The 26682-nt window shown below is 54.0% G+C and overlaps 1 protein-coding gene across 6 annotated transcripts in view; it reads right to left on the reverse strand.

Annotated features, from left to right (window-relative positions):
• ABCA3 (ATP binding cassette subfamily A member 3) overlaps positions 1 to 26682 on the reverse strand; it is a 43698-nt gene that overhangs the window by 14710 nt on the left and 2306 nt on the right. The window contains exons 4-22 of one of the 6 annotated variants that reach the window (XM_037814614.1): positions 21698 to 21861; positions 20883 to 20947; positions 20618 to 20739; positions 19630 to 19700; positions 19214 to 19478; positions 18202 to 18329; positions 17425 to 17590; positions 16099 to 16358; positions 12821 to 12937; positions 12491 to 12611; positions 10419 to 10592; positions 8340 to 8521; positions 6561 to 6701; positions 5956 to 6085; positions 5263 to 5417; positions 4851 to 5006; positions 4436 to 4646; positions 3990 to 4140; positions 2672 to 2770 (exon numbers count right to left, since the gene is read on the reverse strand). In XM_037814614.1, the coding sequence (XP_037670542.1) occupies positions 2672 to 2770; positions 3990 to 4140; positions 4436 to 4646; positions 4851 to 5006; positions 5263 to 5417; positions 5956 to 6085; positions 6561 to 6701; positions 8340 to 8521; positions 10419 to 10592; positions 12491 to 12611; positions 12821 to 12937; positions 16099 to 16358; positions 17425 to 17590; positions 18202 to 18329; positions 19214 to 19478; positions 19630 to 19683 (2510 nt within the window). In that variant the 5' untranslated portion in view covers positions 19684 to 19700; positions 20618 to 20739; positions 20883 to 20947; positions 21698 to 21861. Of the gene's footprint in view, positions 1 to 2671; positions 2771 to 3989; positions 4141 to 4435; positions 4647 to 4850; positions 5007 to 5262; positions 5418 to 5955; positions 6086 to 6560; positions 6702 to 8339; positions 8522 to 10418; positions 10593 to 12490; positions 12612 to 12820; positions 12938 to 16098; positions 16359 to 17424; positions 17591 to 18201; positions 18330 to 19213; positions 19479 to 19629; positions 19701 to 20617; positions 20948 to 21697; positions 21862 to 26682 lie in introns of all 6 variants that reach the window. The other 5 variants (XM_037814613.1, XM_037814616.1, XM_037814612.1 and 2 more) reach the window with 5 other exon arrangements.

Consider the following 26682-nt stretch of genomic DNA (forward strand, 5'->3'; position numbering starts at 1 on the left):
GGAAACGCTGTGTCAAGAATGAAGCAGTGAGCAAAGAATAAAAGTAATAAAAACAAAATGAATAAACAACACACAAAGAATGACACGGCGGAAGGTGAACCACGGAGCGGCTGGGTGACCCGGCTGTTCCCTCCCGGGGAAACCTGTGTCCCCCCGGAGGCTGGCACAGGTCACTCACAGCTGGGTGAGTCCCAATCGCCCAAGTGCCCACCGGCAGGCAGACAGAGGGACAGAACATGATCCAGCCACCGAGGGGGATTTTAGACGTAAAAAGGAACGAAGTTCTGATCCGTGCTACACGGATGAACCTTGGAAACACGTGGAGGGAAAGCAGCCAGACACAAAAAGCCAAGTACTGCGTGATTACATTTACATGGAGCGTCCGGAACAGACAAACGCACAGTGACTGAAAGCAGCTCAGGGGTTGCCAGAGCTTGGGGGGGACACAGGGCGTGACTGCTGACAGGTAACGGGCTTCCTTTTGGGGTGATGAAAACGTTCTGGAACGAGACCACGGGAAAAGGGGCACAACTCTGAATATGCTACAAACCACTGAATTGTACGCTTTAACAACGTGAATTTTATGGCTTAAATAACCTCTCGCTAAGAAAAAACACAAAAACAAAAAACCCTTCTACAGCTTCCCGCTGACTGCAAACCCAGCCGCAGCTGCAGAGCACGGGCCGGCACCCCCAGCTCATCGGCCGCCAAGCCCCGACGCCTGCACCAAAGGCTGTGGGGTTACTCCTCTCCGCAACGCCCCTCCCAAGCCTCAGTGTCTGCCCTGCCCTCGCCTCTGGGAGGAGCCCCTTCCTCCTTTTATGGGATGTCTGTGACCCTGTTCACCTTTCACAACTCTGACCCCAGGCTCTGGGTGGGGAAGGTGACAGGTGCCCCTCGCCGACACCCCTTTGAACGAGCACCGCCTGCCCCTCCAACCCCACCCAGGGCTCCATCACCCACTGGGGGATCTGGGACAGGCTGGGCAGAACCAAGCAGGTTCCTTCTCCTGAGCATGTAGGTGGGAGTGGCCACTGTCAGGTGTGCTCAGGGCTGTCACGCAGACTGGGGGCCGGGGAACAGCTGGGCCATCTGCGGTCAGGGACGTCAACTGGCAGAGAGGAGGCAGCGAGATGCGGGGGTGAGAGGCTGAGACCCTGCAGTTGCCGAGCCCGGCAAGAGCCACCCCAGGCCTGCCCTCTGTGTGCTTCCCTGTGGGCTCAGGCTCACTTGATTCCATCGAGAGGACTAAAGGCCACTGTGCGGAGCGGCCGCGGCGGAGCCCTGGGCCTGGGTCTGCGCCCCCGTCACTGCCCCGGCCTCGACCCAGCCTGAGTGAGTCTGCTCCTGGCAACCAGACAGGCCCAAAAACGCACATGCTAGCTCTGACCCTCCTCTCCCCCGCTGCCTTCTAGGCCTTCTAGGGCCTTGTACTGGTTTGCATATATTATGTCCCCCAGAAAAACCCATGTTCTTTGATGCAATCTTGTGGGGGCAGACATATTAGGGGGGATTAAGTTGGAATGTTTGGATTAGGTTGTTTCCATGGAAATGTGCCCCACCCAACTGTGGTTGGATAATTTCCATGGCGGTGTGGTCCCGCCCATTCAGCCTGGACCTTGATTAGTTCACTGGAGCCCAATCTAAGCTCAGACAGAAGGAACGAGCTTGCTACAGCCAGGAGGGATACTTTGAAGAATGCGCAGGAGCAGGAGCTGCAATTTACAGAGACATTTTGGAGATGGACTTTGAAAGCAGACTTTTGCTCTGGAGAAGCTAAAAGAGGACAAATGCCCCAGGAGCAACTAAGAGTGACATTTTTCAGGAGCTGAAGCCTAAGGAGGAACGTCCTGGGAGAAAGCCATTTTGAAACCAGAACTGCAGAGCAGACGCCAGCCACGTGCCTTCCCAGCTAACAGAGGTTTTCTGGATGCCATTGGCCATCGTCCAGTGAAGGTGCCCCCTTACCTTGGACACTTTATGACCATAAGACTGTAACTTTGTAACCAAATAAACCCCCTTTATAAAATCCAATCTATTTCTGGTGTTTTGCATTCTGGCAGCATTAGCAAACCAGAACAGGTCTTCCAGCTCCTTCCAGGGCCGGCCTCTGGTAGGCCACAGGTTCTTTCAGGGAAGAATCTAGGCTGTTCTTATTTTGCATTTCTGATTCTTAACACCATATTGGGCAAACAAGCACCCCAGAAATGTATGATTTAAAAAAAAAAAGTCTGATGAGTGTGGTAACCTTCCTGAACTTGCCCTATAACTCTGAGGGCTCGAAGGCTAAGTCTTACATAGTACAGCCACATTTCATTACGAACGAAGTGCTCCCCTGAGGGTTATTATCTAATTTCTAAACCCAAGAAGAGCCCGGCAGGCTTCTGCTGCTGCCATGGCGCAGGCGGTCGGGGGGCCGCCCCGGGAGGGCTGGGGCAGGTGCACACACAGGGTGCGGCTGCCGGCCCGGGTGCTGGCTGCTTTCTGTGCCCCGGGCTGCCACGGGGCCGGGCGCCACATGGACCGTGCACAAGTGCGGAAAGCTGAGTCGTAGTCTGAACCCCAAGGTTCTGACGGCCGCCCCGCTGCCACGTACCCTCCAGTCAAGGCGACCTCTGTCCTCACACATGCACACCCCTGCCCCCCACACGGACAGACGGACGGCACTGACCGCAGGAAGACTTCTTCCATGGTGGTGACCGAGGCCCCGAAGCTGGCGATGCCCAGCTCCTGCTGCTGCTTCTCCAGCTGAGCAAAAAGAGTTTCGAACCTGAGGGGAAAAGACCCAGAGTGATAAACCCCAGTGGCTCCCTAACATTTGTTTCCAAACAAGCACCTCTGTGGAGACTGGGGGAGGGGGAGGGAGAGTTAGCGCCTTGCGATGCCTTTTTTTTATTTTTTATTTTTTAAAAGAAACGGTGGCTGGGTTGTGTGGTTGGTTCCCTGCTTTTTTGTGCATCGCCTGGTGAGCACTTTGGCCTGTTAGAAATCCCCTGATAACATCCAGCTACAGGAACCAGAGAATGAACTAGAAGAAACAGGTGAATTGAACATTCATTTGGTTACAGGGCAGAAGGGCACTTTCTAAGCATACAGGAATGGAAGAAACCTCAAGGGGAAAGATATGACACACTAAATGTAAAATACATACAGGGAGACATCCCACAAAATCAAAAGGGAACTGGAAAGAGTTGCGACAGAAATGTCTTATATTAAACCATGAAACACCCCAACTGATAAATGAGTGACAGGCACGGACAAGCCACCCCTGGCGGAAGCAACGGGCAGCAGATCCGCTCCTCTAACCCCCCACTGGGAGGCAAGGAAGAAAGGCCAAACGCAAGTGCGAAGCAAGCGGCCTCGTGCCTTTCCACCATGAGGACACACACAAATATAAATATATATTTTAAATGTTTACTCCAAGCCGGCAACCTTGAGTAAAGCAAACACTCTCCTAGCGGCCGATGGAGGGTAGCGCAGCCCCACCTTTCTAGAAGGGAATTCGGCAATATCGATTCTACTTTATCTGCCCCAAGGGGGTAATCGGAGATCTGGACAAAGAGCTTTACATAAGGATGTTCATCAGTGCACTTGGGAGAGCACGAGTGTGATAACAGAGAAATCAGGGAACATTCTGTGGCTATTAAAACCACATTGTTCAGAGTCATAACAAGATTAAATGCACATCCCCACGTTTCTGAGTTTGGTTTTTCCCTCCCCATGTGGGTAGTGCTGCTCTGATTATAAGAGGGTGATGAGGCAAGATCCTGTGCCCAGATTCCCGTATCAGGAAGACGTGTTCACTTCCACAGATAATTCTGGAAACCACGATGGGCCGAGGAGCGGGCCCCTGGCCCTGTGACCGCTCTGACGGGCCGGCCCCTCGGGCCTCGTCTCAGGGATGGCTGCGCAGGGGCCCTGATGTTCCACCTGCAGGAGGGACACAGCCCGCCAGGCCTGGAGGCGAGGGTGCTGGCAAGGGGGCCCACCTTTGAGTGCTCTCTCTGGGGAGGACGAAGGACAGCTCTGAGCCCGTGCAGCTCTCCAGGGTGGCGCTGGGCACGTGAAGCTGGACCAGCCGCGAGATGGCCTCGGGGTCACAGTGTGGCTCCTTCACCAGCGCCAGGTGGTATCCGGCTCCTGAAACGCCGGGGTCATGTGTGAGGCCCTGGGCGCCCAGGCCAGGCTGTGCAGGGGGTGGCGGGTGAGCGAGCCCATTCCTAGCTCCTGCGGGGCAGGTGGCGAGGGTCTTGGGGTGGGGGCATAACGAAGAGCACCAGCTCTCAGCAAGAGCCCCCTTGACCATACAAGTGGCTGAGGCCCGGGGCTCCCGGGAAGTACACAGACGGGACAGGAGAAGAACCCCTGTGGCCGAGGGGCTGAGTCACAGCCCCGGAGCGGCCCCTCCCCATGGTAGCCGCCCCCCGCCGCTCACCGTACTTCTTCTTGAGGAACAGCGAGGACCCACAGCACTGCAGCTCGCCCTTGGCCATGATGGCGATGCGGTCCCCCAGCAGGTCGGCCTCGTCCATGAAGTGGGTGGTCAGCAGGATGGTGCGCTCACTTTTCTGCTGCTGCAGAAGGTTCCAGATGGCCCTCCTGGAGATGGCGTCCATACCAGAGGTGGGCTCGTCCAGCATCAGCACCTGGAGGGCAGAGGAACGGCCTCGGTCCCCCTCCCTGCCCCGCCCCGCCTGGCTGCTCCGCAGCCCCGTGCTGCTCCGGTCAGGGGGCTCCCGAGCTGCAGCGAGGCCCGCCCTCGCCAGATCTCCCTCCCGTTGGCGGCCAGGGCCGAGGGCCCCGCGGGTTTGCCGTGCTCCGGCAGGAGGCCGGGCCCCGCTGCCCCCTACCTTGGAGCCGGCTATGAGGGCGATGCCGATGGAGAGCTTGCGCCTCATCCCCCCGCTCAGGAACCTGCTCCTGGAGTTCTGCTTGTCTTCCAGGTTGAGGATGTGCAGCATCTGCTGGACCTCTTCCGGGCACTTCTGGCGTGGCAGCCCTTTCAGCTGGAGCGGCAGGAGAACCGCAGAGATCAGGCGGGGGCTTCTGACGGGAGCTCGGCCCCCTGGCCCCGGATGGGTCTTTCCGTGACACTGCTCTGCTCAGCCTCGGCTCACGGCCCTCGCACTCCCGCATTCCGGGATTTCCAGGACAGGTTTTGGTTTGCTGGGAGGTGGCGCGTGATCCTTGGCTGCCTCAGAAGCCCGAGCGTGTGAGCAGAACCCCCCAGAGCCAAACAGATCCCTGCTACCCCTGACTCACCTGGGCGTAGAAATAAAGATGTTCGGCTACTGTCAGGTTATCAAACAAGATGTCATGCTGGGGGCACAGGCCCAGGCTCTTGCGGATTTGAACCATGTCTTGGGAAATTTCATACCCACCAATGTAGGCCCGTCCACTGGTCGGGGGAAAGAGACCTGGGGACAAGCAGAGGACCCCAGGAGCTTACGTCTGGCAGGAAAATCCTGCTGGTGGCACTGGGTGTGAGGACCCCACATGGACTTACACCCTTTAGCTTCGTTGTGGCCAAGGTCCCTGCCAGGGAGTGAGTTTGCCAGTGACCCCCCTGCCGGGGGTCTGTGCAGGGGCTGCAGCTTGGACCAGCTGGGGAGAGTGGGAGAGAGGAGTGGCCCCACGACCAGAACGTGCACGTGTGAGGGGTGAGACTGAGGAAAGCACACGGTTGCACATGCGTGCACGCTGCGGCATCTGTGCGGCACTCACAAAACCAAACTTCACCGAGTTCGGGAAAATACGGGTGCTGGATGTGGAGTGTCAGGGAAGGCTTTCTAGAGGAGACAGTTCTTCTCTTGGTCAACAAAATAAACTCGGGGGAGGTGGGCCCATTTCCATGGGGCTCGAGGATTGGCACCCAGGGATGGGGCTCTGCCGGGGCGCCGGCGTATGGCTTCCCCGGCGTGGCCGCGGCTGGTGTGTGGGGCCGCTCTGACTCACCAGTGAGCATGGACAGTGCAGTGGTCTTTCCGGCACCATTGTGGCCCAGCAGGACTGTGATCTGCCCCTCAAACAAGTTGAGGTTCAGGTCCCTGATGGCCGCCTTCCCCTTGGTCCCGACCCTGAACACCTGCGGGAGAGGAGAGGGCCCCCTGCACCGCCTGTGGCTCCCCCGGCAGCACCGCCTCAGGAGACGAGGCCCAGTGCTGCGGACAGGCACCCGGGCAGCGAGAAGGTCTGCCCAGAGCGCTCGTCAGACGGCCATGCTGCTCCTGCTGCCCTGCTCTGTGTCTTGGGTTGTGCCCAGGGTCCCTGCAGGGTCAGAAGGCCCGTGAGGCCTAGGGGTCGCAGGGGGCACGTGGTAGTCCCTGAAAAAGCTGGTGAGTCCCTCCTGAGGCTGGCTGCACAATGGGCCCGCACGCTGGAGGACTGGCCAGAGGGCAGCAAAGGCCACCCCGCCCCCCTCATCGGACTCGGGAAGGCGGCCGAGGGGACCCGCCTCTCCCCGTGGGAAGCCAGAGAGTGGGGGTGAGCAGGCCTGGGGGGATGTGCCCACCCGGCAAGGCCGCCCTGTTGCAGCACCCGCCCCCTTGGGGAGGCGGCACCTTGGACAGGTGCTTAATCCGGATCCCGGCCACCAGGCCCTCGGGCTCGGCCTCAAAGAACTCGGTGCGGAGCACTTTCTCAGGGTCGTCGCCATCCTCTTTCCCTGAGGCTGTCCTCGGGTTCCCACACCAGTACGAGGGCTGGGAAGGAAATCAAACACGCGTCAGCTGGTCACGCCCTGTCCGTGTCCCTGGCCTGAGATCATCAAAGTGGTACCCGGCGATCCACCTAAGGCACGAGCCTGGCCATGCTCCCGGAGCCTGGGGCCACCTGGGACCCTGCCTGGGGCCTGGAGTTGGGGTCACATAGCGTTTATCCCCATGGGAAGCTCTAGGCCTCAGTCTACCGAGCTGGCAGAGGGGGTGAGAGTAGCTCACACGCCCACAGTGAATGTCAACTCGGACAACGACCCAGGGGGAGGGGGTTTATAAACCGTGAAATTTAACACCAGGTGACTGCAAGCTGCAGGCGAGAGTGAGGGTGGGGCCAAATAGCAAAGGAGCTGCGTCTCTGCATCACCTGAGTCTGATTTCCTTGCTCAAGCTGCACATGAGCGCATGTCAAGCAAGGGAGCGGAAGGGGCCGGCCTCACTCAGCTTCGAGGGGCAGGGACAGAGGGATGAGGCTCACACCCTCCTGTCCCCCTGGGCAGGGCGGCGGGGCCCCGGGAGAATCCCCACTGAGGTTTCACTCACAGCGGGACCACCAGGCTGTTTGCGGTGCCCACACCGTGCCTGGCACACAGCATGTTGCACTGCTTTTAAGGGACACAGTTTTTACATTTTAAGCTACTTTGCCATAGTTGCTTAACTATGCCACCAATGGAGTGCCACAGTTTAATGCTATTTTTCTTTCTTAGTAATTAATAAAATAAGGACACAGCTAACCATCAGTGCCATCTCAGATGTGACAAAATACATTAGTGGACACTTTATAAATAGTTGTTGCATCGAAGAATGAACAAAGGGGTGGCACCTAACTCAGCATCAATAGGACATTAAAATACATGGTGGTATATCCATAGGATGCAGGGCAGTCATTAAAAAATGAGGTCATTTTTAAAAGGGCATATATTTAAACAGATTTATAAATAAATAAAACAAAAATTAAAACCACATGTAGAAAAATCTAAAAACATTTATAAACATATACACATATTTTCATTTAAGATACCCAAGAAGTATTTTTGGGTGAAAATAGAAAGCAAGTTTAAAGCATTATTACAACACGACCCCACCTCCGTAAAAACAAACGCGTATCTGTTACATACGCATCTATGCGTGTGCGACGTGACAGCAACGCACGGGAAAATCTGAAGAGCACCCGGTGTTGTGGGTTTGCCTCCGGGTAGTGGGATTGTGCCGTGTGTTCCAGGGATGCTATCATTTTTATAGGAAGCAGGTGTTCTTTCATGGGCAGAAAACCCAGTAAGATATTTTTTACGAGAAAGGAAAAGGAGTCAATCATGTTGAACGCCAGAAAGAATTCAGCGAGACCAGGCTGTCAGCAGGCCGGGGTGGGCGGGGACCTGAGCGAGCAGCAGGGGCCTGCATGGGCCGGTCTGGGGGGTGACGGGCCGGCAGGAGCCCCTGCATCTTGCACCCTGGCGTGGCGGCATTGCAGTGAGCAAATCACAAGTGCTTTAGGACACGCCACTGTCCGCGCTGAGCACAGGAGGCGACGGTCAGGGACGTGGGGGTCCCGGGGAGCGAGCGCTGGGCTGGTGTCACCCCCCACCAGGGTCGGCAGCCCGGAGGCACGTGGGCACCAGGACTCACCAGGACGAAAAAGTACCAGGGCTGGGGCACGCCGAACTGCCCCGGGAAGACGGCCTCCACGTACCAGGTCACCAGGCCGTAGAGGACGGTGTCGAGCAGCAGCATGCCCAGCACCTGCCCGAAGGAGAAGTCGTCGTCCACGTTCACTGGACTCAGGAGCTCTTGCCACTGGATGCCCGTGCCTGGAAGACACACCGAGAGGCGGGCCCACGCTGGACGGCCGGCAGCCCCAACCCCGTCCTGACCACATGTGTGTGTGCTGCAGCCACGAGAAGCCAGCAGGAAGACAATAGCAAGTTATAGATAAAGTCGGTGAGTTACAGCAGCAGCACAGGCTCGTTAACCGACTGGACGTGCTCCGGTTTGATTTATGGCACATACATGTGCGCACACACACACACACGTATACCTACACATGCATAACTTGCAAACACAGGTACACACACATACGTAGGTTTTGGGGAACAATGGACCAGAGTGCATTTAGGAGAAGATGTTTTTAAAAACAGAAATAATTCAGGTATTTTTTCTCTCTGGTGGGCCAATGTCACAGTCCCTAAACTGCTTGGGAATTCTGCATGGCTGATCCGTCCTTTGTCCGCTCAAGGCCCCAGACACTCACGGCCGCTCTCCAGCCTTGGTGAATACACACAGTTAGAGGACTAGAGGTTTGTCTGTTTTAAGAAACTTCGTTATAGAACATTAAAAAAGAGAAAGGTAAATTTAAGAAGTCTAGTTCGATTCCTCTTTGTAAATGGTTTTTTGGAATGCATTTGAACCCCAGAAGGAGCTCCTCAAGTACAAAGTCCACATCTGATCAAACACGACTAAACCCGGAAACACACGCATCTAAAAGCTGAAGTGTTAGAGACGTCGCCAACTGCAGGATAACATTCCTATTAAAAACGGAGCAATGCCGAGTGCCCCGTGGCTGCTCGCCTACCTCCTTACAAAGCCACAGCTTGGGAAGCTGCAACGAGGAGCTGCACGTGGGAAGGGATGGGAACACTCAGCCTAAAAAAGAAACCCAGGCCCTGTCTGAAAATGCTCGCGGGCAGGCAGCGTTTGTGTGTCTCGCTGATGGGGCTGGGACAACGCGCAGGTTCCAGAAGATAGGGGTCAGGGCAGCCACAACTGCAGCCACCTTCCTGTCCGCTCGGGAAGAACCTGCTTCAACGGCAGGTTCTACTCATCACCCCCGGGGCTCCTGTCACCGTCAAAGCCAGCAGGCGCCTAGGCACGGCTCGAGCCACCCAGCGAGAGCAGGCCCAGCCTGTCTCACCCATGTGAGAGCCACTGGAGATCCCCCCAAGAGGTGAGCTCCCCGTCTGCAGAGGTTTCCGCAGGTAAGCACTTCAACCAGAAGCTCTCTATCAGTCCCTTCAGCAAGAGGGCTCCAACAGGGCCAATTAAAATGAGTGTCTACTGCAGGGTTTGCAAAATGGGAGCCCACAGGCCAAACAAGCCCCAAGAGTTTGACCACGTGGTATTTTAAAAATCAGGAAATTTCACAAAAATCAAGAAAAAATATCCTAGTTAATCACTCATCTCTCTCTTAGGCTCCTTCCCCACCACAGCTTTCTGTTCTTTGCTTGTGGGGCCCAGGCCTGCCCACCGCCTTCGCGGCTCCCGTCGCTGCAGGAGAGGGCAGTGAGAGCTGGGGGTCCGCGCAGAGTCCTCCAAGCCTGGTGGGGCGTTCTGAGAATCATGAAAGTGGGGGACTCGTGAGTCATCGGTCAGAGCCTGTGCCCTGGCGGATGCAGACGCTGCCCTCCAGGCACTTTCCTGCAGGAACCATGTGGCTTCCGGGGGAGCCGCAAGGAAAGCTGAGGCCAGGAGCTGCTCCGGGTGGTGCAGTGGCCGGCACGGTGGGATGGCTCCATCTCTGCCTCTCGCCGTGGGCCCTGCCCCCTGCTCCCCAGGCTCCCGTGTCCCACCCAGGGCACGCTCGGTGCCTGCCTGCTGGATGAGCCCATCCGTTTGGTGTCCCGTCTTGCCCACATATGACCTGGGTTAGAGTCTAACTGACTTCCTGCTACTGAATCGGCAAGAGCAGCATGTGAAAAGGAAGATACTTACCTTTCGCTTCGAATTTCCCGATGAGTTGGGCACCCATGGCCATAGCGACGTTGGAGAGGAGGCAGGAGAAGAGCTTCTGGCTCAGGGTCATCCAATTGTAGTGGGGGGCGATGAAGAAGTATGGGATATAGGTGAAGAAGTAGAGGAAGCCCCCGATGGCTGCCGCCATGTTAGCTGCAGAGCGAGAGTCCGTGCTAAGACATGTGTGCCGTGTGTTCAGAAGGGAGCCCGAGCTCCACCTGCGGCGTCAGCCATCGGCACGGAGACACGAGCCCCGGTGCTGGAGGGACTCCTGGCTCGGCCCGCTGCCTTCCTCTTCGCCGTGGGCACCCACCCCGGGAGACGGCACCTGCCGTAGCTTCGCATCTCCCCACATACTGGGGGACCCACAGAGACATCTCCAGCCTGCTCCGCCACGCTTTCCCTCCAGCGCCATCAGGAAATCACACCCAGATGGGCAACTTCTTACCAGATGGTAAGATAATATGTCAAAGTGCAAAGGGATACTCCATGGAGAGTTTTACATGAACTAAAATATTATTCAGGGCTGAGGACAAAATAAAGATGCCTTGCTACAGACAAAGTCAAAGAGAACTCACCCCTCACCAGTCCTCATTTAATAGAACTATTCAGAGTTCGTGTCTTTTTTTTTTTTTTTGGTTTTACGAGATTTTAGTTGGCATTTCATCCTATTATGCTGTCCGTTGTTTCCATCATTCTCTTCTGGAATTCCTATTGACCTCTGATGGAGCCTCTAGTCCATCCTTCATGCCTCTAAACTTGCTTTTCATACTTTTAAAAACCTCTTTACACTCAGTTCTGTATGATTTCTTTAGCGTTGTCTTCCAATTCTCTAATTCTTTGACTGTGTCTATTCTAGAATGCATCTTATCTACTGAGATTTTACTTCAACGATTATATTCAATGCAGAGTTCTGAACTTGCATGCACTGTTCCTGGATCAATGGTGGTATTTTATAGCCTTTCATTTGTGAGGATGATTGTTTTTCCCTATTTGGTCACTATTGTCATTCCCCTTGAAGAAATCATGTTTATGGCTATCCCCATATAAATAGCTGACCATTTATTTACTGGAGCTAGGGTCACAGACACTAGTATCAATTCCTCAATATTTTAGATATCAAATTCTCAAATTTAATGCAAATATTCCTTTTCATCTTTACACTACACAGAAGTTTTAGCTTTCCAAAAAAGACACCTCATCCATGACATTTTCCTTACATTACTTCAAAGACAAGACATCACTTGTTTCCCGTAGGTTGGATAATTATTCTAACTCCATTTCATTTTTATTTTTTATAACTTTTGAAGGATTAACTCTATAACCCATTAGGAATTTACTCATGCATTTCTATAAACTTTGTAGACTGATGACCCAGATTGGTACAAAAACAAAAAAGGAACAGTGCTTGGAGCCAGGCCTTAGTCACACTGCCCTGAACTAGGAAAGAGAGAGCTACGTAAGATCCAGATAGAACACTGTGAATGCATGGGGTGAATGTGTTTAAATGCTACTGTGATAAAACAGGTCCTGCAAGAACACATCTGAACAGCGGACAGGTATCAGCAAGGTGTACAGGGTAGGTGGATGGGCAGGTGTCATGTGTCCTAGCTGACAGCTGGCCCTTCTTTTCGCTGTCCTCCAGTATTCAACACAACTGTCCACATGCTCGCCTTGTTCCAATTTTCCTTCACCCTTAATTACTCTGACTCTTCTCCTTGTTGCACACAATGCACTGTCCCTCTTCTGCTCTTTCTCAGCTCCTTCCCGGGGTCTTCTGGGAGGCTCCGTCACTGGCCCTTTGCTCTGTTCCCTCCACGCCTCTCCCTCAGTGGCTTCACCTGTGTTCAGAGCTGCACCTTTCACCTGTGTGCCCTTTATGTCCACCCCTGGCCCTTCCTGCCCCCTTCCTTCCGGTAATTCCATCTCTAGGTCACTCACTTCTGCTTAGATGTCCTTTGACCCCCTGCCCCTGTGTACCCTGAAGGAAGCTGCCTCATTTTCCCAGACTCAGATCATCCCCTCTGGTTCCGGGGGGCACAGGGACTCACCTTTACTGAAGAAGGTGCTGACCATGAAACTGAAGGAGACGGAGGAGAGGGCAAAGCACAGCAGGAAGACCAGCACCAGCGAGGGGTCGCTGCTGGAGAGCACTGCCACGTTCTCCTTCACCTGCACGGCCGCCGGGGAGGTGGACGCAAAGGCAGGAAGTGACCTGGCCGCTGCCCGTCGTGGGGGACCGATCACGATGGGAGACGAGTCCGCACCTCCACGAGAGGGCTCTCCCTGGAACCGTCCCCAGACGGACGCCTTCCCAAGAGCAAACCCCACCCGGCGCTGCCCCAGCGCCCTCCCTCCGAGACCCCGTGAGCCACACTGACCTTGACGCAGAGGAGCAGGGTCATGGAGGCAACGACGACCAGCAGCAGCAGGGAGAAGAGCAGGAACCAGGCGCTCCAGTGCAGCCAGCCGCTCAGCCCCATCATGCACATGTACTCCTGGGGTGGGAGAGATGTATCGTGGGGTCCGTGGGCTGCTCAGGTGGGTGCAGGGCCCAGAGGGGGCCCACCCCACAGCTGTGCCCCAGGGCGGAGGTCAGGAATGGTAAAGGGCGTGGGGCCAGAAGAGAGGGCCTCGAGTCCTGATGCTGGGGCATGGATTTCAAAGGCCACCTCGCCCTCTTCTGACCCTCATCCCTGTTCCCTGCCTCTAGGGATGGTCTTCCCAGCTGGGAAGCCTTGCCCGACCCAGTCAGATCCATGGTCCCTGTGTCCACCGTGCCCTGCGTGCTTGCCCGGCCTCGCCTGGGCCCTGGCCTTGCTCTCCCTTCATGAAGCTCAGTCTCTGCTTCCTGCCTGAGGTCCATGGCTCTGTGGCTACCTCATGCCCTTTGTCAGGTCCAGGCCCAACATGGGTATGTAATCTATGGTAGCAACCAATGCGTTTTCTGCACAGTCCTCCATGGGAATCCCTTAATGCTACGAGGCAATTACCAACCCATAACCGGCGCTTCCGAGCCTTTTCCCAGCACTGGGAGCCACCCCTGGAAGCCGTGCCGCCTGGAGCCCTCGCTGGTCCAGCCCGGCCCCACTGCTGTCGGCCAGCAAGGCCCCAGCAGGCACCTGATTGCGCTCACATCGGCTTCCCCGGGTCAAACGGAACTGTGCTTGTCAAATGCTCCAGAAGGCACGAGGCATTAGTGAACACTGACTTTTCAGTGCCACCGCACGTCCCTCACCTCCCGCCATTCTGAAACAGGCGTCTGGAACTTTCCGTAGGAAGGCCAGATCAGCGATGTTGGGACGTGGTGTGGGATGCGGCGTGGCCAACCCTCAGCAGTCAGCTTCTGATGACACCTGCCTTCCTCGGCCCATCCTGGTCAAGAGGTCAGGAGGGGAGGAAGCCCAGCTCCTCGACCGACCAGAGTTGACCTCAGAGCCCACAGGACTCAAGGCTGTGCTGTCCCCTACAGTGGCCACTGGCCACATAGGGCAATTTCAATGAACTAAATAAAATTAAAAATGCAGCTCCTCAGTTGCACTAGCCAAATTCCGAGCTCTCAGTAGCCATGTGCGGCTTCTGTAACGGATGGTGCAGAAGCAGAACATGTCCGTCATTCTGGAACATTCCATGGGAAGGCCCTGGTCCAGGGCAAAGGCAGTCAGGATTCAGGGTTTCCCATACACCAGGTGCTAGGCTAGACTGCTTATTTCCAGCTTCCTACTACGAACAATTTCAAACCTCCAGCAAAAGCAGAAAGGCTAGTACAGTGATCACCGGTGGGCCCACCACTGAGATTCAATCATCAGGTAACATTTTGCCGTGTTTGCTTTACCTACGTATCTATGGATGTGTGTTGGTGTGCACATTTTTTTTTGGGGGGGGGAACATTTCACCACTAAATACTCCAACATTACACCATTTTATTGAATTATTTAAGGTTGCCCAGAACACAATACCCTGCTCATCGGTTGTTCCTGCCTCTCATTTACAGCATTTAAAAATTTCCAAAATTCTCACAGACCTGGGGCACCCCTGAGAATATCCTGAAGTTTGTTTCACCGGCATGCCAGTTTGAGGTACTATGTCCCCCAAAACGCCATTATCTTTGATGCAATCTTGTGTGGGCAATTAGATTTTGGAATCCTTTGGGTGTTTCCATGGAGATGTGATTAAATCAAGGGTGGACAAGACCTTTGGTTGGATAATTTCCATGGAGGTGTTGCCCCACCCATTCAGGGTGGGTCTGAATTAAATTACTGGGGCACTGTATAAGCTCAGACAGAAGGAGCAAGCTGCTACAGCCAAGAGGGACACTTTGAAGAATGCACTGGGACTAAAAGAGGGGCTCTGGCTTACAGAGACATTTTGGAGATGGCCTTTGAAAGCAGACTTTTGCTCTGGAGAAGCTAAGAAAGGATAAATGCCCCAAGAGTAACTAAGAGTGACATTTTTGAGGAACTGCAGCCTAGAGAGGAATGACCGGAACTGACGCCAGCCATGTGCCTCCCCAGCTAACAGAGGTTTTCCGGACGCCATTGGCCATCCTCCAGTGAAGGTACCCGATTGCTGATGTGTTACCTTGGACACTTTATGGCCTTAAGACTGTAACTTTGTAACCAAATAAACCCCCTTTTATAAAAGCCAACCCATTTCTAGTGTTTTGCATTCTGGCAGCATTAGCAAACGGGAACAACGGCATTGACAGTATTCCAAAGGAAGAACTCCAAGTAAATTCTGGGGACTGGCACATCGCTGGTGTGAGTTTATAGGGGATGCTGCTCACCTGGGGGTCCTTAAGTGAGTAAATTACATTACTCTATGGCCACACTTCACATACTTCTTCATTCCCTGTTACTTTACACCCAGCAGCCTAAAACTACACCTGTCCCTGCTCTGTACGCAACACTAACTGTCCTGCTCCGGCGTCTCTTTAAACAGCTCGTCTCCCTGTTGACCCAATCTCTAGAGTAGCACCACCCAACAGACGTCCAGCGTGAGCCACATAAGTAATTTAAAATTTTGTCATAGCCATAACCAAAAAGTAAAAAAAAAAAAAAAAAAAAGATAAAATTATATTTAAGCTGTTATATCCAAAATACTATCTTTTCAACATGTAATCAATACAAAAATTACCAGAAGGCCGCCCAAGTTCTCTGTTTTGCACCAAGTCTGTGAAACCCAGGGTACAATGCACACTTTCACGCCCCTGGCGTGGCCCAGGCAGGTGGTGGGAGCGCAGAGCCCTGTGGCTGGTGGCTCCCGGACAGGGCGGGGCGGCTCTGGGGCCACAGCCAGTCCTCGGAGGTCACTGCAGAGGAGCAGTGCTTTAGGAGGGTTTAAAGTGCACCCTCCCAGGCTGACCTCAGTGAGCCCAGAGGTGGCCGAGCGCTGTGTGTGGGGCGGTTCACTGCCCGGGGTCCGCTGCCCAGGGGTCCTCTGCCCAGGAGTCCGCTGCCCGGGGGTCTGCTGTCAGGGGTTCCTCTGCCTGGGGTCCGCCACCCAGGGTCCACTGCCTGGGGTCTGCTGTCAGGAGGTCCACTGCCTGGGGGTCCGCTGCCCGGGGGTCCTCTGCCTGGGGGTCCTCTGCCCAGGGGTCCGCTGCCTGGGTGGCCCCGCCCTGAGCTGCGTGGTCCCAGAACCACGGCAGGTGGGTTACCTTCAGCTTCCTCTCTTTCTCCTGCACCACGGCCCGGATGATGGTGAGCGAGGTGTAGGTGAAGCTCAGCATCAGCAGCAGGGGCAGCTGGTACTGGATGGCGACGAGGAAGGGGTCGGAGATGAAGGGCGGGTACGGGAACCTCTTGGCGATCACGGTGACCTTCTCGAGCAGCTGGGCCGCGGAGGCGTTGGCGTGGTGCTGCATGATGGCTCTGTCCACCGCGTGCTGCACAGCCAGGAAGCCTTCCCGGATGTAGCCTGGGGTGAGGGCAGAGGACGTCCACGCCCATCAGGCCGACACGTGGCAGGAGGGGCTGCTTGCACAGAGGGCTGCGTGTACCACCTCATATGAGGACGGCCCAGGGTCCCCAGAAAACGGGGCATGTGGGACAATGGGGCGAGTTCACCTGACGCCCCTTCTGCAGCCCCTAAGGGCCTTGGGCTGTTCTGTGGCCCCGTGGGACAAGGGAGAAGAGGCATCAGACCCCCATAGTGAAGCGAATAAGAGGGACACTGTTGCCATGTCCACTTTGCAAGTCACACGCACAATCACGTTTTTAAAAACACCTCCAGACGACCCTGGCTGGAAAGACCCTGCTTGCTTGGAACGGGTTTGGTGGGATTCTAAACCAACAAAAGCTAGGCCCAAAATATTAGGAAAGAGGGCACTGGAAGAATAAGGTTCGGAAAACAGGAGCAACAAAAAAAGCCAAGGAACAAGAGACGGTTTCCCCATAGCCAGTGAGAGGCCGAGGGGAAGGGCTGGGCCTGAGTGGGTGCTGCAGCTGCAGAGAGGCGAGTGCTCAGGTGGCCAAAGGCGCCCCCAGCCAGGAGGAGCCGGAAGCAGGAAGAGGCTGACCGGCTTTGCCAGAGGTGGACAGGAGAGGCGGTTTTGGTGGGTGTGCTAGTGTCCTGCTGTGGCTATAATAAATTGCCACGGACTTAGATGTTTAGAACACCACGGTGCACACAGATAGGGTTCAACCTGCCAAGATCCAACTTGTATCAGTTACTCAGATTCAATAAAACCAGGATAAACTATACAATGAGCACAGTGCTGAAACAGCCCATCCCCCTGTGCCCACAGATGGCCAGGGAGAAGGGGGCTCACGGGACTAAACTCAAAGGATTCAAAGCAAACCGAGGCATCTTTGAAACTGAAATGTAAGTGTGCCCCTCAAAGGGACATGTTTTCTGGGGTAAGAGGAGGGCACCCGGAGGAGGTTTTCTTCCTTTTCTGCAGAGAAGCCCATGGTGGCCCTCACGTCAGCACCCCCAGTTAGCACCCAGGGTGGGCAACCAGCGCGCTTGAGGTGCTCCTCACCTGGCTCGCCCCCATCAGGGGATGTGGGCTCCCTCGGCCCTGGGTTTGGGAAAAGTGGGAAAAGGGAAGTGGTGTGCCACCCCTCCGACTCTTTCAGGAAAACGGAGCCTGTCTGGGTCCACATGTAATTTCTTCGCGTGTAGCTGAACCGTAAGTGGTATTTCACCTATGGAACAAAGAAGAAACAAGCCGCTCTGGGGGCTCTCACTGCTGTGGAGGAACCACCCACACCCCCATCCCCATGTCCAACGAACCCCGTGTGAGATGTCACTGAGGAGCCCCTATTTAGGGTTGGGGTGGTGGGTTGTGAAAATGATGCTAGATAGACCTGGTGGTTTCTCTGTCTTCACGTCATCAGGCAAGTAAAAAGCTTCTTCTTCAACATAACTGGAGTTCTAATGCCACCCCGTATTCAAATCCCAAGTGCCTGCTATTCCCCCGTCTATCGTCTTCGAGCCACGCCACAGAGATGTGGTGACAGAACCACCTTTTATAAAATGAGAACCACAAGGGACCTTGGGCGACTGGTATGGGCTGCTTCCTTCAGGATTGGAAATCATCGCCAGGGGTTTAAAGAAGCGCCAGGGGCTCCCATCAATGGGGGCTGAGTTGCCAATACTGGACCTGAAGAGAGAGTCTAATATTTACTCGCAGGCAGCGGTTTAAGGCAGAAGTGGCAGCTTTCACATGTTGCAAGAACTCACAAAGGAGGACGTAAGGCTCTGCTCGCATTGCTGCAACGTCCCAGCACAGGGTTGGGGCCCCAGGGAGTCTCACCGCCAGGGGCAAGGGATCCTTGCTGTGGTTGAAGGCATGCTCAAACACCACCGCAGCCAGCACGTTGGAAGAGCGGTTTCCGTGCCTAATGTAGTCCTCGAAGTCCTTTTCGGAGGGAAAGCCTCGCACTGTGGAGAGAGAGCGCAACCGAGCAGTGAGTTGCCCCGTCATGCTTTCCACTCGAAAACTCTGGAGGCTCCACATCACTTACAGATACAAGATGGCAAAGGTACAAGTATCTCCAAGGCTTTGCAAGCCTCTGCTGAGACTCAAGTCTGCTTTCCTTCTTGGCCAAGTGATAGACAGCCATAAAGAGGGGGAACTGCTCAGCCAGGGCTGGGCCCCGGGCAGCCCCTTCTTGCACCGTGACTTCTTACGAGAGCTGAAGCAGAGCCGGCGGCAGAGCCACGTCGTGCTAATCTACGACCCTCCTCTGGGCTCTGCGGCCAGGGCTCACGTGCCCAGCTCATAACCATAGTGGTGTGTTTTAAAAACCAAGTGGACACTAACTTACAGTTTCTCCATCAATTCCTCTGTTGCCCAGAGCCCATCGCACATAAAGGGCTTCACTCTGATCGCTGGGTGAGGGCAAGGAACTTCCCCTAAGTGCTGGGGGAATCGAGTTAACCCCAGAAAGCAGGTGCCAACATTAAAAGGAAAAACGAAGGGGCTATCTTTTTTTTTTCACCTTGAGAGCAAAGATCGAGAAACAACAGAATGGCAAGTATGTGTTTGCTGGAAGTCTCCCTGCACGGGCTCCCTGGAGGCTCCTGCACCTGCTACACTCCCCACCCCTGGCTCGTACTTGAAGAGCTTTTCCAGGGGCACGCTTGCCCAGTTAGCCCTTAGGATTCCCAACTGGCACGGTCAGGAATCCGATCCCACCGCAGAGCCTGAGACTTCCAGAACGTTGTCACTGCGTGACTCCACTGGCCCTGACAACTCATTTTATAAATGGGAAGTCAGGGCTCAGGGTCCAGGCTCCCCTCCAGCCCGTGCCTGGCGCCCCCACCTCTCATGCTGATCACCAGCATCTTTTTCGCGGCCTCGGTGATGGTCCTCGCGGCGTCGCTGCCGGAGGGGACGAAGGCCAGCTCCCAGGCGCCCTCCGGAGGCGGGAAGCTGAAGAACAGGGGCAGCTCCCGGATGGCCTGTCCTGGGTAGACGGTGGCCTTGGGGACGTTCTCCGACTGGATCTTCAGGCGCAGCCAGATCAGAATCCCAGAAAACAGCAGCGGCAGGAAGACCTCCAGGACGGTGACGAGGACTTTCCGTTTCTGGAAGGGAAGTGGAAATTGAGCGGATGCAGAGCTGAAGAGGCCAGGTCCCTGGGAGCACCGTGTCTTCCTGGCCCCCTCACAGCCCCCCGAAGACACCGCATCCCAGGACACCGGGCCCCTCCCGCCCGCCTCGGGGGTCCCAGCCCACCTGCAGGGTGTAGTTCTTCCAGAGGAGGAGGGCCAGCTGCCTGGGCGCCGCCATGGCCTCGCCGGAGGGACCTAAGGGGAAATGAGGGTGAGAGAGGAGACCACCAACTGTGGGTGCTGTGGGGGAAGCAGGGGAGCAGGAGGAGAGTCGCCTCTCACACACCGTCCTCCTCCCGTCCCCCTCACCTTCTCCTGCACCACCTTGACTCAAAGCACCACCCAGAGAGAAAGATGCTGGCCTCGGGCCACCCTCATGTCTCAAACAGTCCCTACTCTGTATATTCCAAGAAGACCTAGCCCTTTTAGATGGACCTTTATTCTCCTGGAGCATTAAGCTCACATGCAGCGAGACTGCCGCTGTGGTTGGACAAACACTGTCTGGGTTTCCTCTGCAGGTGGCGTGGATTTTGTACGTATTGGCAAGGGCTTAGGGATTACGAGTGCTCCTTGCTGACGGGTTTTACCCTCAGCCGACAGGGCCAGTAAAAGGAAACTCGCTTGAGGGACCCGGCTGCGGACTGACATCTAGGCAGGAGGGTGGGGGGCTGGACAGGGCCCGCAGCCCCTCGGGGGCACTCACTGTGGACCCAGGGGCAGATGGGGGGACAGACATGCAGAGGTGTTCATCGTCCCCCCCGCCCTGACCCCCAGGGACCAGCCTCTGCTATCGGCACGGTGGGCACCGGCACCTGACCCTCCACTGCTGCAGATGGGCCGGTTTCTTCTCCATTTTCCCACTTCTCCAAAGAGAGTCGGGAAAAAAACAAAAACCCTACCATCAATCACATACAAATGTAATATTTAAATCTGACATGTATAACTGGGAAAAAGTGGGCTGAGAGATTTACAAACATAAGCAATAGCAAAGATGAGAGGCTGTGATTTCTTAAAGTGCCCCCCAATTGAAACAAATCCATGTTACTACATTTCACATGCAAGAAACAGACACCCTGGCCAGAGACCACGGCCCAAGTGCATTAGATGCTCACCTGGCGGAGAGGTAGGAGCTGGGGGTTAGCTCAGGTAGACCCTGCCACACCCAGGAAATGGACGGGACCGTGTTCCAGAGCTGAAGGCATGGAGTCGGAGGCGCAGACCCGACACCTGGGATCTAGGGTGGGGGGCACGGAAGGCGGCCTCGGAGGAGCTGCAGGGCACCCCTGGTCATCGTCCCCGTACGGAGAACTGCCAGCAAAGAGGAGAGGGCCCTCCCCAGCGCGGGACCGTCAAGTGGAGGGACGGCCGGTGACTCACCGGGCAAGTTTCAAGTTCAATCAATCAGCTCCATGCCCGCAGCAAACGCCAACCGAGCACCATCCCTGGGCAGGGTTGAAACAGCACAGAACTCTGAGGCAGACGAGTAGTAAGCCGCCGGTTAATCAACACCACAACCAAATGAAAGGCGGTTTCTTTTTCAAAATGGGCCACTGCTACTTCTGGCTCCAGTCAGTTGAAAATCATTCCCTTTAAAGTTCTTTTTTAATTAAAATCAGGCCTTTTTTTTTTTTTAGGAGGTAGCTGTCATATATAATAGCTACTCAAATGTATTCTTTAAAGGCTATCCAATAAATATTTGTAGAAAACACAAATGCAAGAAGCTATTAATTAAAAATCTGACTTTTAATGAACCCCATGGTTGAAATGTGAGGAAATAAAAGCTAAAACACTCTGAAGTGCTGTTGAGTAGCAAATTAGTAAGTTGTCCCAAAGCTTTTAAACTTAATAAGGTGGAAAGAGCGTGTGAAGGTCAGTAGTAGGGGAGTAATGCGAGAGTGGTGATCTGAAGGCAGCACGAAGGCCGGCAGCCTAGGAGGGGCTTCCGGAAGCTTCAGGTAAAGGAAGGCAGGGCCTCGGGTCGGGGCCAGGTGGCCGCTTGGCCGAGAGGAACCTCCTTCCTCTACCAAGGGAAGAAGAGAAAAAGATCATTCTTCAATGCCTCGTGGTTAGAGAGGCAGGTGGGCTCCTTTCCAGGAAGCTCCGGCCAAGGGTAACAAGCTTCCGTGCGTCACCCCATGCTCTGGGGGCCCAGGGCTGGGCGGGAAGGGCACCAGGGCCCCCCACCTGCCCACCTGCAGCAGAGACCTGGCACCAGAGGCTCCGGGGTCACAGGAGAGCTGGCAGGGCATGGACGGCCCTCCACGGACAGCCTCTTGGGCAGAGCGAGATCTTCGGGAACTGGGACGCCTCGCTGGGCATCGGGGAGCACCCGGGGTTCACGGGCGAGACTCTGCACCTTTGGACGAGAGGACGCCGTGGTGCATTTGGAGAACAATCACCAGACACTGCGCGTCCGGTCAGAAAGCAAAAGAGCCAAAAGGGCTGTAATGTGTTACTCAAAACAAAGTAGGTGGGATAACATGGAAGCATTTATTTAGAAAACAGATACACGCAGAGCGACTCTTTGTTCTCTCCCGGAACGTTAAAACATAAGATGCATCTTGTCCGATCCTCTTGCCCTCGTTGTCTAAACTGGCTCACCCAACCATCAGCCTGTGCGTCTACACACGCCCCGGGCTCACGGCCATGTCTCACCTAGAGCAAGTGCTGTGGCTTTGGGCACCGTCGCCATTTTAGAGAAGATGTGGAGACCCAGGGCCCACGGCCACACAGTGGGAAAGGGGCAGAGCCAGGGTTCAACCCTCTGCCTGTTCGAACTTCTGTGTTCTAACCTCGGCCCTTCCTCATCCTTGTGTAGCCCCAAAGCAATGAACATCTTTACAAAGTTTTTATATATGGCTCCCAGAACCCAATAGTAGAGATCAAAAGGATAAAATATCCTGCAGTTCCAGCCCCTTGACAGACATTTTGTTTATTTCTGTGTCCCTACAGCTCCCAGCCGGTAGCTCTGTGTATGCGCTCTGTGTATGCGAGGCTTTATCTAGTCCTTTCCTTGAATTCAATCTTCCATCTTGTCAGGCCCCAGAAAAAGAGTCTAACATATAGAAGGAATGTCTGATCCACGGGCCCTGCTGCTTATCTCATAAATACCAAGTGTGCCATAAACTAAGGGTTGGAGGCTGTTTTAGGAATCCCAGTCACAGTGGCACCTAGACTCCAGGGGGCAGACAAGGCAAGATCAGATATGCCCATAAGATGAATGATCGCAAACAAGCCAAAAGGCCTGCTTCCTCCACATAGATAATACAGTGCACATCAAAGAAGAGTAGTGTGTTAGAACCCTAGTAACCAGTCAGCAGAAACTGATAAGCACGCACCCAATCGAGGCCCAGAACACACTCAGCAGGAGCTTCCCCCCCAACACCCAACGTGGGTTTTTCCTTTAAAAAATGCTGCTCTCAGATAGAGGGCCGGAGCCATTTTTCCTTCTTTCTTTTCTGATGGCTCCCACCTGCTTTCTTCTGCTTTCTTCCTCTAATAAACCTTAAACTCTCTACTTAAACCATGACTTGCTGCGTTTGTGTGGATTCTTGAATGGCTCTGAACCTAACACATCTGTTCTTTCTGAGCAAGAGGAATTTAAAGATGGAGATTCCAGAATTACAAAATCTGGAAAGCTCTCTGGTTACGAAAGCAAATGTATGTGAAGAAAAGGAAGTCAGAGCTTCTTAAAACACTTGACACCGTAGCACACAGTGTCCCCAGAAGCCGATGGCTGGGATCCAAAGCTGCGGGCAGGCCTGGCCCTGGGAACAGCTCTAAAGCAAACACGTGGGGGCTGCTGGTCCCTTCCAAGGCCGCCCACCTCCGGCCGACAAGAGCAAGTCCGAGAACTTCCCTCTGAAGAGGGCTCACTTCACTGCCCCCGGGAAAGGGACAGGAAGGGCAGGGAAAGGTTTCTCTTTCCTGCTAAACAGCTTGTTTGCTGACTCTTAAAATATTAATCATTAGACAAATCATTGAGTATTTCAATGTTTGCTTTTTAGGTGAGCAATCGAACCCATGGAGTCAGCGCATGCTATGGGTTGCTAATTTCTGAGAACTTTTTCGATGGAACGAAGGATTCCTCTAAAAATTGTTTTTCCAGAGAGCATCACTCATTTAAGAGGTACAATTGTGCCAGTTCAGCTGCAGCTGTGATTCTTCAGGCACCTCAACTCTGCAGGTAGCAGTGCTGAAGAACGAAACGCGTGGCAGTGCCCGATACCTCCACTGCTGTTTCTTGCACATCAACTTGAACACGCCATCTAATTTATTCGTGTCCAGGCAAAAGAAGTTTCTATTTCTGCATATTCGGAACAGAAAGGTGTTAATGCTTCTGGAGAGGTCCCTGTGAGTAGGCCTTAAGACCAGTGAGCAGAAGGAGGGGACCCCGCACAAGGCGCCGGACCCTCATGCTATGTTCAGGTGCATGCCTGTCAGAAACCTAAGTTTGCCCAGGCCTGGCAGGGCACTCCTGGAGGAAGATACGCCATGGGGAAGAAGGCGGAGGGTCTCCATGAAGCTGCAGTGGACCACCCGACTCACCCAAAGGGTAGAATACAGAGGTTCCCTGTTAGTGGTGATGGCCAGGACCCAGCACCTTTTCCTCCAGGGTTCGGCCCCCTCGCAGCTAGGAACACAGCAGAGCTCCAACATGGGGCGTCCACACTGTCAGCTGGCACTGAAGGCCACAAGCACATCGCGGAAGCATGATAGGTACTTAACGGAGGTTTAGCAGCTGCATCTGTGGCCTTACAGGATACACGTGGTAAAAAGGCATTTATTCATTCAACAAACATTTGCCAAGTTCTTAACTGTGTGGTTGGCACTTGTACCAGGTACTTCTTATCCCAGGAGTTCACAGTCTAAACGTAAACAAATGCTTGTATGTACTGAAATGGCTGTCTCTGAAGCCAAAAAAAAAAAAAAGGATCACAAGATTCTGGGAAAGAGAGGAATTAACTGTGTGTGTTTGAGTGAGAGAGAGCTGGCCCTGAAGGCTTCAGGAAGGAGGTGACATGGGGCACAGTCTCAAATTACTCATTAGTCGGGGAGGGGAGGGCCTGACATCACTGAGAAGTAAAAGACTCTGTTTGGGAACCACGGGTAGTTCTGGGTGGTTGGAAGAGTGATTCAGGGGCAGCAACAGCAGGGAAAAAGCCAGAAAAGGAGGCAGACCAGGGCTCAAGCCGCCAAGACCAGGTCTGCTGTGTCAGGAACGGGCTGGGGGCAAGTCCAGGTTTGAATGAAGTGCAGTGCTGCTGCTGAAGGACGTTTTGTTCTGTTCTATTTAATCTTTTACCCAGTATATGAGCCTTTTTTTTTTTTTTTTTGGGTGACCAGTAAATGACTGAAAAATGGATTCTGCAGATTAAATGCCCCAATATCAGTCTGCCTGCAAAAATCAGGTTGAAAATAGCTGGGCACATCTCTGGCCTAAGGTGTATGGCCCCCACCCGTGAATCCCCCTGATCGCCACATGGGGTGAGCAGGACAATCTGCTGCAGTGAACTTCCACGTATCCATGTTTTTCTCTGAGAGGAGGTGAACTTGGCCTTACTGGTATTTAATATGAGGACAGGCCATGGTGCTCTCGCTGACCTGTGTGTCCGCAGCCACGGCACCCAGAAGGGGAGTGGGGGTGTCCGTGACATGGGGCGTGGTGGGTGCCCTCACCCCCTGGTTTACCATCAGCACCTTCAGGCAGGTTTGTGTGTACCTGCTCCAGGACACCTTGGCAGCCAAGTGCATCAAAGCAAGACCCTGAAATAGCTGAAGCTGTACAGGCCTTTGCAGTGATTTGGGAAGGGACACAGGGGCTCGCTGGCTGTCCCAGGGTTTAGTACTTCAAAAAGCCGGGGAACTTAATGTGGGGGCATGCATTTTCTTTCATGAAAACACCAGGGTTCCAAATCTGCTGGCCTTTATCTTTTTAATGACAACTGGCCATGGCACTGCATCAATAAGCTTACTTCTCTTAAACAGACACACTCAATGACTCTGTACCTTCAAGGAAAAGGTGACAACGAGCAAGGTACAGCTTTTCAAAAAAAAACCTGTGCCAAGAACACAGCGTATCTGAAGGTGGATGTTTGGAAATGTCTCCACAATTGTGTGACTGTGCTACTGAGATGATACAAGAATTCCGTCTCGCCAACACTCATTCCTACACACTGAGAAACCTTGGAACCCAGAGCTTCCCCTTCCTTGAGAAGTTACCAGCCCCCATTCATCAAGGGCCCTCGCAGGATGGGTGGGTGGATCGAGAAACAAGGACCTTGACTTACGAGCACAGGCTGTGTGCCTTCATGAGGTGCATCACTTCTACCGGGGAACGTCACAGAAGCCAAGAGCTGCACTAAACATAAGTTAGAACCAGACCTTCAAATGGCTGGGACTTAAGTTATCTAAGAATTTATAAATGGGATATGGCCTCCATCACATCACTCTTATTTAAAAAAAAAAAACAAATATATTTGTGTTATAGTTTTTGTACCATTAATATATTTAAATATTTAATTGGGTTTACTTCACTTCTTACCCTTTCAAAAGATCTATATCTGTATATATTTGAATGTCCCGAATATCAGGACAGTGTTATACAGCTATTATTTAAAGCATATAACATATATGGAGGTGCTCACTCAAATCTGACAGATAGGAGTACACAATTAGAGTATGAGGATGACTGTTTTGCACAAATTGCACTTGTGAGAATGAGGTGGGAACAAACCCACAAGCAACCGCCAACACCCTAGAGTTCCACAGAGGGGGTGGTTTGAAGCTGTAGTGGTTTGTATCTGGGGGCCCCAGGGAGTGGACTGCTTTCTGCAGCTCACATTGGACACCACCCCCTGCTCTGTCCAGGGCCAGAGGCAGCCCTTCCCGACTCACAGGGCTCTTGTTTAAAGAGAGCTCCAGAGCTGTGGTCCAAAGGGGGCCGTTGGGAGCGAGTTCAACCAGATGGAACCACTACCCGCTTTCTGAACCGCTGCTGCCACCTCGGTCCCAGGCCTCTCTTGGTGGAGGGAGTGAGGGAATGAGGCAACTGAGAATCCCCCAGGCACCTTGGCTCTCTGGCAACGAGCAGGCCACAAGGAGCTCATTACACAGCTCCTGCAAAGAAGCCCATCAGCCTGTTTACTCCCAACCTCTGAATGTTTGCAAAAACCTC

The sequence above is a fragment of the Choloepus didactylus genome, chromosome 21 (assembly GCF_015220235.1).
Source record: "Choloepus didactylus isolate mChoDid1 chromosome 21, mChoDid1.pri, whole genome shotgun sequence".
NCBI lineage: Eukaryota > Metazoa > Chordata > Mammalia > Pilosa > Megalonychidae > Choloepus > Choloepus didactylus.